We start from the raw sequence: 13,848 nt of genomic DNA on the forward strand, positions 1-13,848 counted from the left end.
GTCCTCAGTCCTGATCCTGTCCATCTTCGTCACTCCCAAAGAGAACCTCAACATCTTAAGCTCTGGTACCTCCAGCTCTGCCTCCTGTCTTTTCCTCAGTGCCACTGTCTCTAAGCCGAACAACATCTCTGTTCTCACCACCATCTTGAACATCTTTCCTTTCATTCTCGCTGATACTCTTTTATCACACAACACACCTGACACTTTTCTCCACCCGTTCCAACCTGCCTGCACTCGCCTCTTCACCTCTTTTCCACACTCTCCGTTGCTCTGAACCGTTGACCCTAAGTACTTAAAGTCCTGCACCTTCTTCACCTCTGCTCCCTGTAACCTCATTGTTCCACCTGGGTCCCTCTCATTGACACACATGTATTCTGTGGCTAAGCTTCAATCCTCTGTTTTCCAGAGCAGACCTCCACCTCTCTAGATTTTCCTCCACCTGCTCCCTGCTCTCACTACAGATCACAATGTCATCTGCTAACATCATAGTCCACAGAGATGAAGTGTTTGTGCATAGAACTCAGTAAATGAATGCATTTTATTGCTCTCATTATTGCTATGCTGTAGATGTACAGTAATGTCTCGCTTTGACTTCATCATGTGCGTTATTTTGTTGATTGCAGCTCTTTTGATCTCTGATTTTCTTTACAAACCAGACTTTCCTCCAGGTGACAATAAGTGTGACCTTTGCAGCTGACAGAGGAACATTTTCTTTGTTGGCCTGTGGTGATGGGTGTCTTCGCTCTTGCTTTACATCCAACATGAACTGATTTGAGTCATGAAATGGCATTTCTTCCATGGCCTTTCGGCACAGCAGACAGCATGCCATGAACTGAATTCAGCTCCTCACTCAGGCTCTGATGAGATACGACATCCCATAATTCTCTGAACACAGTTTGTGTTCTAGATAAAAAACATTGAGATGACGAACAAAGGCACCAGAAAGCACAGATTACTAGTGAAGAATTAACAATACTGCTCATTGTTTGTTATTCTCTCTTGGACTCGAGGTTTCCAATCTGACATCAGTATCACAGAGAAAGATAACTGACATTAAAAGTGAAGTTTAAAAATGTCTGCTCTGTTCACTTGTGTTTCTGTGTGCATGAGCTCACTCCTTAATGTAGGGCCACTGGCATCGCCAGGTTTAATTTTCCCAAGTTATGTTAGTTAAGACAGTGTTATGCGTGTTTATTTTACAGTGGTGTAAAATAAATTGACTTGAAAAACTGATAAATAAAAGAAAATTGAATTTTTATTATCTCAATGTAATTATATAAACAAAATGAATGAATGAATTAAATCTGAAGACCATAACTACATGGTTTTTACACCCCCTCCCTTACTGCTTCCTTTAGGGCAACATCACAGGTCTGACAGGTACCATGGATTTTAAGGACAGCGGCTCCAACTCCCACGTCCAGTTTGAGATCCTCGGCTCCAGCTTCAGCGAGACCTTCGGCAAGGACATTAAGAGGGTGAGCTCACAGCCTTTCACTTTAAATGATAAAAAAAACTTTGCCTGCATGTGTCAGACTATATTTTGACTGAAGAGATGTTTGATGCTAGACTCCTGATATTCATTTTCTGTAGTGGAAGGATTTATTTAGCCAGGACAAGCTACAGTTATTGTGCATTCTGTCTCCAGTTGTGCATTTCAACTTGAACGGTCACTGCAGTTGGATTTCCGACTCAGGAGAACCTCCCCAACCCTGACATCCAAGATGTTAACAGTATTGCAGCATTAAAAGCCGCAGTAAAATACAGTTTATTATGGCACAGACAGTACCATCCATAAAATACCATGCTACAAACTGCCATTGCTAAAATGGCTGAACAATGCAAAGCACAACAAAGTAGTTCATCTCTGTTTTCCGACTTGGGTGCGGTCATCTCAGGTGTCCGTTGTCATTCCTAGCTTGGACTGTGGTAAATGGAACATGGCCTTAGCACAAGCCAAACATCATATGCCAACTGCATGTGTGAATGTTACGCATTTCATTTGAGAATAAACTTTCTGCTAAATGTAAGATGTTATAAGCTTCTCTAAGAAATATTCCCTTAGCTACTTAGCAGCCAGAGCTTGGATACAGGTTGTAATGTTTGTTTTCTATAAAACTGCAGCTAATGATTACATTCATTATTGATTGGCCTGCAAATTAAGTTTTAATATAAGTATTCTGCCTGACCAACGGCCCAAAATGGATTCTGTGTACTGAGAAAAGCATAAAATCGCATAAAACGAGAGAAGCTGAAACATCAGAATGTTTTTTCATGTTTGCTGAAAACATTATTTAAATGATTAATGAATGGTCATACAGTCAGCCACAGATACAATAGTACGTTGGCTGAAATAGTTCTTGACTAAACAAAGCTGTTAGAAGAATGACAGCACATTATTTGCAGTACTGCTCCCTGTTGGAAAAATGAGGAGCAGCACATTTTGCTACATCAAACCCTCCCTGTGAAGCTTGAAGCGTTTGAGAGTATATTCGAAGCTGAGAAACAGACAACATCCTAAATGGAGGAATAGACAGTAAACCAGGTGCAGGCTCATAAGTGGATCTTTTTATACGTAATGTATTAATGCAGCGGTTGCATGTTGATTTTCACTGTGTTAAACATGTCACACATGTCTGCAGACCTGCTGGGGGAAACCTACTCGCTCTTAGACACTAACAGACAAATGAAAGTTGTTCTCATTCACACACATACACACACACCTTTCACGCACGAACACACATTATCACACATTATATTTTCACACTTTCTCTTTCATCTCACATTCAGTCGCTCATGGACACATGATTTTACACATGCAGCTTTTTTTTTAAACACAATACAGTCTCACCCACTACATTCTCGTGCATAGACAGTCATGAATTGTCTGTTTTTAACGAAACAAGGGCACCACGTTTCATAAAAGCTCCTTTTAATTAGTTTTAAACTTGCCTTTGTTGCTTCTTAACTTGTTTAAAGAGAACACACCCCAAACACCCCCCCTCCCCGGTGTGTTTGTCACCCTGACAGTGCTGCCTTGTACTGCAGAGCAGCGCTGCAGGCTGTTTTTGGTGTAGATACAGTTGAATGTCATCAGTCATCGTGTTGGCCGTATTGAAGTTGTGCAGACCTGAACTCAGTATTTCTAAAATGTTGGCAACTGCCCTGGTCAAGTGAAGCTCTGAGTTTTAAGTCTACTCTGTTTTCCTTTGTGTTTCCTACTTTGAATATTGGCAATATACCCATCAAAAACTGCACGGAATTAGTACAATGTTACAAACGTACACATCTAGTTACCTTCTGGAAATTGCAAGGTAGTATTGCTTTTAAATGATATGAAGCTATGGAGTCATTCAGAGACAGTGTTGACATAACCAGTCTTTTCCGATGCTCTTTGCTCTGTTTCTATCCAACCTGCAGCTTCACTCTGCAGTGTTGCTGGGGTCAGATAATGGGAAATTACAGTCACTCTTACAAATATGGCAATTTTGTTGTCGCCAAAGAAACAAAATTGTCAGCAAAGGCTTTTGTTCCTCATTCAAATTTAACCACCTAAATCAACAGTATTTAGCTGTAATGTGCATCAAATACAGTCAAGACACAACCATATGTTGGGGGAAAATGCTGTTAGCTGCTGTAATAGTGTTTTACACGTGATGCATTGCAGTATACAAGTAAACTTTGTACAATTTTACTGTACAAATTACAGCAATTTGTTAGAGTGAAAACATTAAGTTGTAGGCTGTGACGTTCATTACTTATGAAGTGTTTACACATTATTAGTGTGTTGAAATTGTCTGCTCATGTATTATATTGTAATTACATCAGTAAATAAACTGAAATCTTCAAACCCTCTTGTGCTCTAACCAAACACAGCTCCTCCAGCCAGGAATGCTTGATAAATGTCTCTCCAGTCAGTTACACTGATGCAAAGATGCATCAGAAACCATTTTTATTTAATACACATTTGTTAATGTTAGGTGTGTCAGTACTCAGGTGGATCCCTATCCAAACATCCTTTGTGTATCAGTGATGAAAGGAGAATGGGGCAGGGTCTTAAAACTTTATCCCTAAAACAGATGACAAGTGTCGATGTACAATTATAGTAAAATGAAGTAGCAGAAACTGTTGTATCAGTAAGGAGGAAGTTCATCAGGAGCAACTCACAATATGTTCTTGCAGATACGGCTGTGGTGTTTCTGTTTAAAACCTCACATTGAATTGGTTTCCATTTGTGATTCTGGATGGTTGTCATGGACATTTCAGATGGTTGTTAGGGTGCTTTGGCAGAAGTCATAAAAGAACGTTTTATTTTATTGATAGTGGTATAGTAACAGCTCAGTTGGACTTAAAGGAATAAAAAGTACTCAGGCCTCAGCTTACGGTGAAAACTGACAGCAGACAAGATCAACCTTTAGTTGTCCCACAGTGGGGAAATGTGCAAATGTGAGCCAATTTCTGTGCAGGGTGAAAAATACGAATAAGTCTACAATCAAACAATTATTCACACTAAGGTTCATTGTTATTGCAGTTTTACAATCGGCAATAACAGTGTGTACTATGATGTGTATTGGTTCACTGGCAGCAGCTCTGGCTGTAAAGTCTAATGGCAGCAAGGAGAAAAGACCTACGATAGTCCAGGGTTTCCCAGGACTGAGCTGACCTTCCTGATCAGATTATCCAGTCTCTTCTTATCTGAGATGCTACTGCATTAGCAGACTATGCTATAAAGGATGAGGCCCCCACAGAGTCAAAGAAGGTCTTCAGTAGTGCTCCCTGCACTGCAAGAGGCCTTAGTCTCCTCCTCTGTTTTTTCTTAGAACATGCACTAAATATGTGTATTATGTCAAAACAAAAAAGAAAATACTTACACAGTAAATGCAGCAACATTTGAAGGTTGTGAATGGTCCACAGAAAAACACAGTTTTAATCAACTACACAGACTGTTGGCAGTTAGGTTTGTAATACAGTTTTCAAGTGAAGTAGGTGGGAGAAGCCAAGTTTGAGCCTGTGGTCTATTCATGGAGGCATCATGTACCGGTGCAGGCTCTGTACCAACAATGGATTTAAGTACTATGAAATTTTAGCTTCTTTACTGTAAGACGTGACTTGGCAGATATCAATGTGTTTCTCAAGGAAACATCACATATTTTGTCCTTGTTAATGCCACTAATTATGTGTACAACAGCACAACACACAGCATGTTATTAAAGCTGATCAATATAATTTCCTTTACAACCTCTGTAACTCATTAAATCTCACTCAGTGTTCTTTCCAGACTCATGTACAGTGCTTTAGGGTGTCCTCAGGCGGATTGCTGCTGCTGATCACTGTCTAATAACGCTGCTCTCTGTAATGAAGCTGATCTGTGTGTGTGCGCACAAGTTGTCCTCTGGCACTCGTCAGCTTGCACCTACACTGTGTAATTCCATTTGTGTTAGTCTTTGTTGTCGACTTTTTAATCTGTCTGACGCTTCGTTCAAACGAATCATTTTGTACGGAGTTGGGTGGAAAAAGGTTGTGTTTGTGAAGGACGGAACAGATTTGAACATCAACAAAAGCAGCTATGTGTTACAGCTACAGGTGTCCGGAGAGTCATTGGTGCCAGGTCCTTGATTCAAAATCTCAAAATTCCTCTTTTACTGCCTTCACTCAGAAATTCTGGCTAAAATCTGTGAACAGCTGCCCCATCAAATAGATTAAGTTCTGATAATGAAAAATATAAACTCGTGAGGGTTTTAAAGCTCAGAAATAGGAGATGACCACATTTTAAGGACTGATTTGAGAAAGTTTTCTGTAGTCAGTTGGAAGTTTTTGTAGTGCAGTCTGACCATTGTTGCTTGCTTGTCCCTTTTTAAGCGCTGAAACCTGTAAAATAAAAATAAAAAAACCTGCAGAACTAATCATGAAAAAAGCTAGTATTCTTTTAAAAACAGTATATATCCTTGTCTGTAAAAACCAAACCCACACCCTTGTTACTATAAGATGTAAACCATTAGGCCTGTTACGAGTGTTTCCTTCCATTAGTGCCTCTGAAATGTTGATCCTCAGTGAAAAGCTACTGAGCAATAGAACCTTCTTATTTTTGTTTGGTCTTCAACAGCACATTTTGCTGGTGTTATTCATCTGTATCTGATGAACATGCAAACAGGCAGCGCTCTCATCATTTCTGGAACAGCTCGCTCAGATTGCAGATCACATCATTTCTCCCCCCCCATCACTGAAAAATGTTTTTGTGTTACATTAAGGCTGCAAACACTTGTGTGTTTTTATTAAACCATTGATTAACAGGATGAACAAGGCTTTAATTAACAATTAAATCATCTCCTTCTATATGTAAAGGCGCTGCCTTATATGAGATTAATGGGTGTTGGACAGAACATAACAATGGAAACGGTGTTGGTGCCTTTCAGGGCATCACCTCGACCTTGGAGCAATGTGCTCTTAGTGTTTGAGATAATAGAGGACTGATTGACTGACTGATGTGATTGTGATTTGATTTATCATTAGCTTCTGTGCCACCTGCACAGCCTCAATGCAAGGAGCTGCACCAGTTAGCTCGCTCTCATTGTCTCTGAACCAAGGATCGAGTCAAAACAGCTGTAGAATATAACAAGGGCCAAGTAAAAAATGTCATGAGATCATGTCAGACATTTTTGTCTCTTCTTAGTATAGAAATTGCGTTGTATTTTTTTCTCAGAAGCTTGGAACCCAACTGAAATATGTAAAGAAAACAAGGAAAGAGTGAAGAGGAAAGTGAGGAAGGCAAAGACCAAGTGAAGTTAAATTAACCTAATTATGTGAATTTCTAATGAAAAAAACAGGAGCGGATGGATGGGAGGGAGAAAAGAGACGAGTGGGGAAACAAGAAGAGTTTGGTATTGTGAAAAATGAAAACAGGCTCAAATCAAATAAAAGCAGTAATAACAGGCGTAAGGGTCATATACAGTCATAGAATACAGGTGGAGCAATTCTCCTTGTCAGGCTCAACGAAAGATTCTCCCAATCGAGTGACTGATTACTCCACTCGAGTGAGACTTGCGTCAAATCAGTTTTTGATTTGTCAAAAACAACCAACACTGCCTCCCCCTACCCACTGCCTTCTTTCCCTCCTCAGGGTTCAGTAAAAAACATGGAGAAAAAAAGGTGGAGTCCCGTGTTTCCACACGCTTGTTCCTGTGTGTTTGCTTCCATGAAACATCTTCCTTTATGTTTATTTTTACAAGCATACATAACAATTTAGATGATTTAGCAGCTTGCAGGTAGTGCCTCTCTCTCTCTCACACACACACACACAGTGCAGTTGGTGCAGTAATGAAGATTTAATCACCTGGCTTCTCATTCTGAGTTATGAGTCCCTTGTGTTACATAACAACCATTAGGAGTACACAGGGCCACAGCTCTCTCTCTTTTACACGCACGCACACACACACACACATGCACAGTGGTGGTCTCCAATTTAGGCACACACATGATAAAGACCTCCCACTTCTTACTCTCACATACAAACAAATGAGACAAATTAAGAACATGTAATGCATGTGGGGTCTTTTGTGTGCTGTCAAGTTCCTCTCACACACACACACACACACACACATTCTGTATCTGTGCCATTACTGCATGCACGTATGCACACATGGCCATCTGTAAAGAAATATAAAGAAAATTACAAGAAGCAGTGATGAAGAATAAGCTGCAAACAAAACAACACACAAAGCAGTTTTATTTCTATTGGCCATAAAGTTTTCAGGCTGTCTGTCCGTCTGAAGTACATTTTAGAGCACATACTTTGGATGGAGTACTTTGTCATGCACTTGGGTGTTGAGTTTCTGTACTTATGCCCCCTCTGAATTCTAGTCTTAAGAGAATTTCTTTGGTGTCTGCTTGGAATCGATCCTATTGCCATCAATTGGGGCGATTGTGGCGCAGGAGGTAGAGCTCTCGTCCACCAATCCCGCAGTTGTTGGTTTAATTCCCGGTTGCCCCATCGGTGGGTGAAGGCAGCACATCTTTCTGTGCTGCTTAATGGGAAATAAAGGATACGTGCAGAGCACAAAACAATCTGGTTCATCCACGCTAACGATGCAGACGGTCCTCATCTACCCTCACGGACTTGGGCAAATGAAATTTGATGAAATTTGTCACGCGGACCCCTGCAGACATGTTGATGTTGAAAACATGAATTGGCCTTTATTCACTAAGAAAGCAGGCTAAGTGCTGTTTATGACATGAGTCAGACTGATGTTGAGTGAAGCTGAAGTGCAGTGAAATGTCATCTAATAAAATATTAGAGAAACCTTTTCAACATTGTCAGCCTGCACACATTTGACCTCACGCTGCCCACCTGCATCTTTGTACTGATGCAGTTCATATTTGTGGTTTTGACCGTCAACAGACTCAGATCATGGCTGATATTGAGGCTGAAATGAAATAGACAGCCGCTTTGAAAAGAGAATTAATCACAGGAATAAATGAAAGCGTCTGTCCTGCAAATGTGTTCTTGTTGTTTAGTAACCGTGTTACTCCTGTTTGTCTGATCTCAGTGTGACGGCCCGAGATTAAATGAGCCGGAAACGTAAACAGCGAGCCTCCAGTTTATCTCACATGGATTTCTTTAGGCAGTTTAAATGTGTTTGGTGGGGAGGAAGATGAGGCTGCGGAGACTTGATTGTACACAGGAAAGTTTCTGACGTGCAGGTATATGTTGTGGCGCGGCGGCGAGATATCAGCTCCTCGCTTTCATTGCACATGCACACCTGATTCATTTTCCCCCTACAGTGCTCGTCTTATCCAAATCTCCATCACCATCTTTCTGTGCTGTCCACGCCTCTCCTCCACCATTTCTCAAAACAAATTTTCCCCCACAGATGAAACACCACTCCCCTCCCACCTCCAGATCAGACCTGATAGAGATTGAAATGTTATTTCCCTCTTATTCCGGAAACTTGTGCCGCAGCGCTCGGGTCCTTCAGACCTCCCCAGTGTGTAATCCCATCTATCTGTCCTCACTTTTCTCATCTCATTGGCTTTTGATGTGTCTTCCCAGCAAATTGTTGTCGGTAAATCACCCTCCCACGAAAGACTAGGGAAGAAGAAACTTTGGTATTCTTTCCACCTTCTTCATTTGGTGGCAGCGACTGTGTCAGAAGTCATTATGCTCTCGCCCACGATCCTCAGAGGGAGTGTCTGTGAATGGCTGTTTTTAATCAGATGGAGGACGGCCACAGGGATGACTACAGCAGACGGGAGCCCTCTCCACCGTCTAACAGAACCCTGACTTGGCTCCAAACTAGGCTCTGAGGTTGTCAGAATTCCTACAGGGAATCCTTAATCAGTTACCCAGCAAAATTAGAAAACTTAGGTACTCAAATATGATTTTAAACAACGAGGTGATTAGTGATCAGCTCGTGTCTCACTTTTGGTGGTCGTGTTGTTGCTGATACAATCTAACGACAAGCAAACAAACCTGCAACAAGCTCAGACACACGGGCAGCGTACACGGATAGACTGGTTGAAAAAGGGCCACATCAGTTGGGATACACATTTTCAGACAGAGCGCTTTTTAGCAACCTGGGGCTTTGTTTAGTAATTGTCATGAGTGTTTCCTTTCATTAGTCCCTCTATAATTTTGATCCGCTAATACTTTAGAGCCTGGCACCAAAATATCTGCCATCTCTAGCCAAACGTTATCTTTTATCCTAAACGTTACAACTCAACAAATGTAACAGTTTGGTTGAGTTTAGGCACAAAGACACATGGTCAGGTTTATGAAAACATTTTTTGTTACTGGCACAGTACACAACTCGTGTTGGGTGACATCACATATTTAACATCCTTGTAGAGGCAGTGTCGACAGCAGTATCGGAATAGACTCAATCTCGAGTTTACTCGGGGAAATTCCTCTGATTTGAAAGCATCAAACCAGTGATCCATTGCCTTCATTTGGAATGTGCACATTTACTAATCAAAGGAAGTTAAATAGAAACTTCTTGAATAACAAACATCTCATCATATGGCTCATCGTTAAATGTGCACTTATCATGCACTAAAGGTTGTTCTTGTTTTATTTATACAACTCTGAACCTGTTAAAACTGAATAACTGGTACCTCAGAATCCCGTCATGCGTCATGTCATGCATCACATACTGTGACTTGAAAAAGTATTCATAGCATTTATTGGGATAGACCAACATAAGGTGGCACATAATTGTGAAGCAGAAGAAAAATTATACATTTTTTAAAATAAAATGTTTGAAAAGTTTAGTTACTTACTCTCATTACTAACTAAAATCCAGTGGAACTTATTGTCTTCAGAAGTCACATTATTAGTATCTACCTGTGTGTAATTTAAGTATAAATACTAGGTATATGTAATATGCAATTATAAAAACTAAAAAAAAAAGTATAAATACAGCTGTTCTGTGAGGCCCTCACAGGTTTGTTAGAGGACGTTCATGAGTCCAAGGAACAGCAGTATCATGTTGTGGGGACCCTTTTCTTCAGCAGGGACAGGGAAGTTGATGGGAAGATGGATGGAGCCAAATACAGAGCAATCTGAGAAGACGGATAGATATATGTATCTGTAAAGAACTTTGAAAACCATTTATCACTTTCTTCCACTTACAATTATGTGCCATTTTGGGTCACGTACATTTCCACCAAAATACATTATATTTCTGGTCGTAACGTGACAAAATGTGGAAAGGTTCAAGGTGTATGAATACTTTTCCAAGCACTGTACATCATATGGCGGCCGACATGTTTACATCCTTTTTCACTTTGCCTGCAGTTTTTCTATCTCACGTCTGTCTATCTCCTCTTTGTCTCTCTCCATTCTCTTCTCCCTCCATCAGTCTCCCACAGAAGGGCTAAAGAGGTTTGCAATTATTATGTTGAGGATAGAAATTACCCACCCATTTGTCCATAATGGGGACTGCATTGTTACCGGCCCTTCTGAAATGAATCCATTAGAAATGTTGGAGAACAAAAATGAGCCTCAGACGGTACTAATTTCAAATCTCTGAGGTAATTTGGAGTCGTTAACAACAATTTGTGCCTTTGAAAACTAGAAGCTTGCTAATTTCTCTGAATAATGCATCGTACAAGATAGATATTTTTCTCCCTTTTCATTGTTCCCCAAAGCCACAAAGATAAAGTGTTTTTTTTTCTTTTAGGCATGTGCAAAGCGAATGACCACTGGGCTCCAGGATGTCCCATAAAGAGACACCAAATTAGGTTATAATGGCAGGACAGAAAATGAAATGCTCTTATAAAACAGAGAAAAAGCATATGTTTGAAAAAGCCACCCCTTTTCTGTTTACATCTGCTCTTTGATGATTCTGTTTATGCAGTAGAGACACATGCTTCTATTCATATTCTAACTGAGGACACGAACGTGGACGCCCAGCCTGTCACCTTCACCTCCTCCTTCGACATCCTGTTGGTTTTAAATCAGTGCCACTGAAGCTGCTGTCATATTCCCTGCAGCCTCTTCATGTCTCCACTTCATATGTCTTAATGTATATATCATGAAACTTGATTTTAAAAAATGTAAATGCTGATAGGCAGGAAACCATGAGGTACGACAACACTTAAACAAGCTGCCCCCCAACGCTTGCCTGCAACTTTTTATGCAGACTAGAGAAGCTGTGAGCTCTTAACCCATATCACAGGAAGCGGATCTAGAGTTGGCACAGTGCACTACCCTGAGGTAACGCAGAGGCTGTTGGGACCAGCCATCCAGGACAGATCCACACAGTTTTGTAACCAAAGTCCAGTTGCTAAATTAGCCCGACCCTGTCTGTTTACCTTTAAACCATATCGCAGCCTCTTGAATGATCTTTACATCAATCAAGAAAATCATTGAGTATAGAGCTTTTCTACCTATTGCTACTCAAACCGCTTCTCATTCATCCATTTGTGCTCATGTTTCGAGTTGTCCGTGGTCTCATGCTTGCAATTGTTTCTTTACTGTATCTTGGACGTCTCTCCGTCATACTATTGTGTTTCACTGGTGCAGAAGAAAACAAGGTTAGTTTTTAGTCCATGTGTTGTACTATGTCGGCCCACGTGTGGTCCGGGCATCAAAATGTGATCATTACATTATAATGCGACCAATCGCTTTAGATTCTGATATTTATTGTGCTGGAAGCAAGGTCAGGACGTCATAAAGAGGAATTCTTTTCATCTTCTGTACACAATAAATATTTACAACATATTTGAACAAAGTGATGTCACGGATGTTGTTTGTGGATCGTGACAACAAGCATCGCAAACAATATCCTCTGTGTTCTTTTCATTTCTTAGATGGTCTAAATAAACCAGGCTGTGTGTTAGAATTAACATCTCAAACTGAATTGAAATGATGGGGAAACGCATGTTCTGACGTTTTGTAATATTGAATATGAGGCTCAGCTCTGTGGAGCCCTGCAGCAGTGCTAATTATCAGCCACCCACAGATTGACTTTTAGATGAACAAAAAAGGTAGAAATCACACGCTGGGAAGCACATACACACACACGCAGTATTTTCATGCTAAAATTCCTATTGGAGTGTTTTTCTTTGAAAAGGCCCCAGAGGACGTAGCTTTGTGTAGATTAGACACATCAAAGAGGTTTGGTTAAAGGAAAATGCATCGGAGAACATCCTGTAAAAAGAGTGTGGAGCAGCAGTGTGGAAAGCTGAAATCCTGCTCTGTGTGTGTGTGTGTGGGACTTGAAATGTGTGTTCATCTCCGCACAATCATCTGATGGTTTTTATTTACATGCACCTGCACTGTGAATACTTTAAAAATGGCAGTTGAAATAATATGCTCAAAATCAAGGAAATAGTAAAAAATTTTAAAAGTTATTTCTTGCTGTCCCACTGATGCTGAGCTAAGTGTTTGAATGCAGCAGTTAAGCCACACAGCCACTCTGGGTAGTGGTTTGAGCTGCAGGACAACCAGAGATGGAGCGTGAAAGAGCCATCGCTGTTTAGTTTTCCATTTCCTCCATCTCCTGGTCCCCATAGACACCAAACGTATTGGCATCTTAGAAAATATGATGCATTTTTACAGATAATGGCCTTGTCTGTCCAGTTGACAGTGTAGTTTTTCTGGCTGGTTGTTTTTCCTAAACTGCTCCCTCGCATGACAGATGAAGTGCTTCTAGTCCTTGCTGCCTTGATGGCTACAACCGTTTTCCCTCTGATGAAGTGAAATCGTGGTTATATGTTTGAATAATATTAAAAGCTACTCTGAATATTTCTTCCACTACTCCAAGATGTGCTCTTGCTGCTTCTGTGGAGATTTGAATGATGATTCTGTTTTGATCCTGTCAGCCTCAGACATCACTGTAACATTATCCTTTGGCTCCTTCAGGTCAAGTGCTCAGTGGCTGAATGAACAAAATTTAAAGCATTTTTCTAGCGAAGTTACATAAATGCATTCCATTCATCAGTAAATACTTTTCTATATTGTAACAAATTTCCAGGTAAACACACAACAGATGTTTTATTGTAGCATCAAATTCATTGTCACAGTGGTTGAAAAGGATCGAACTCAAACAAAATCCAAACTTTGCCAGTAAAAAAAAAGTGTGTACGTTACAGTGTCGGCCGAACCTCTGATCTCCATGACACATATGCTGCAGTAATTCACAACATGTGGACTTATTTTAAATGGCCACTTAAAGAAGGGATGAGCAGGTGTAGAAATAGAAAAGAAAAGGTGAGAGGTGCTGGGGAGGTGAGACGCATTGGCGAACGCTGGCATTTCACTCCCGTGTCCACGGGAGAGTGAGTTACAGAAATACAGCCAGATTAGCCTTTTGGATGACAGGAGGGAGGGAAAAAAAAAGGTCTGACATT

The 13,848-nt window shown here is 40.6% G+C and overlaps 1 protein-coding gene across 4 annotated transcripts in view; it reads left to right on the forward strand.

The window, feature by feature from the left end:
- Positions 1-13,848, forward strand: part of grid1b (glutamate receptor, ionotropic, delta 1b) — a 441,163-nt gene that overhangs the window by 390,454 nt on the left and 36,861 nt on the right. For all 4 annotated transcript variants that reach the window (XM_067488822.1, XM_067488819.1, XM_067488820.1 and 1 more), the window contains exon 8: positions 1,359-1,478. In XM_067488822.1, coding sequence (XP_067344923.1) covers positions 1,359-1,478 — 120 coding nt within the window. The remainder of the gene's footprint in view (positions 1-1,358; positions 1,479-13,848) is intronic.

This window comes from Channa argus, chromosome 20, assembly GCF_033026475.1.
Source record: "Channa argus isolate prfri chromosome 20, Channa argus male v1.0, whole genome shotgun sequence".
NCBI lineage: Eukaryota > Metazoa > Chordata > Actinopteri > Anabantiformes > Channidae > Channa > Channa argus.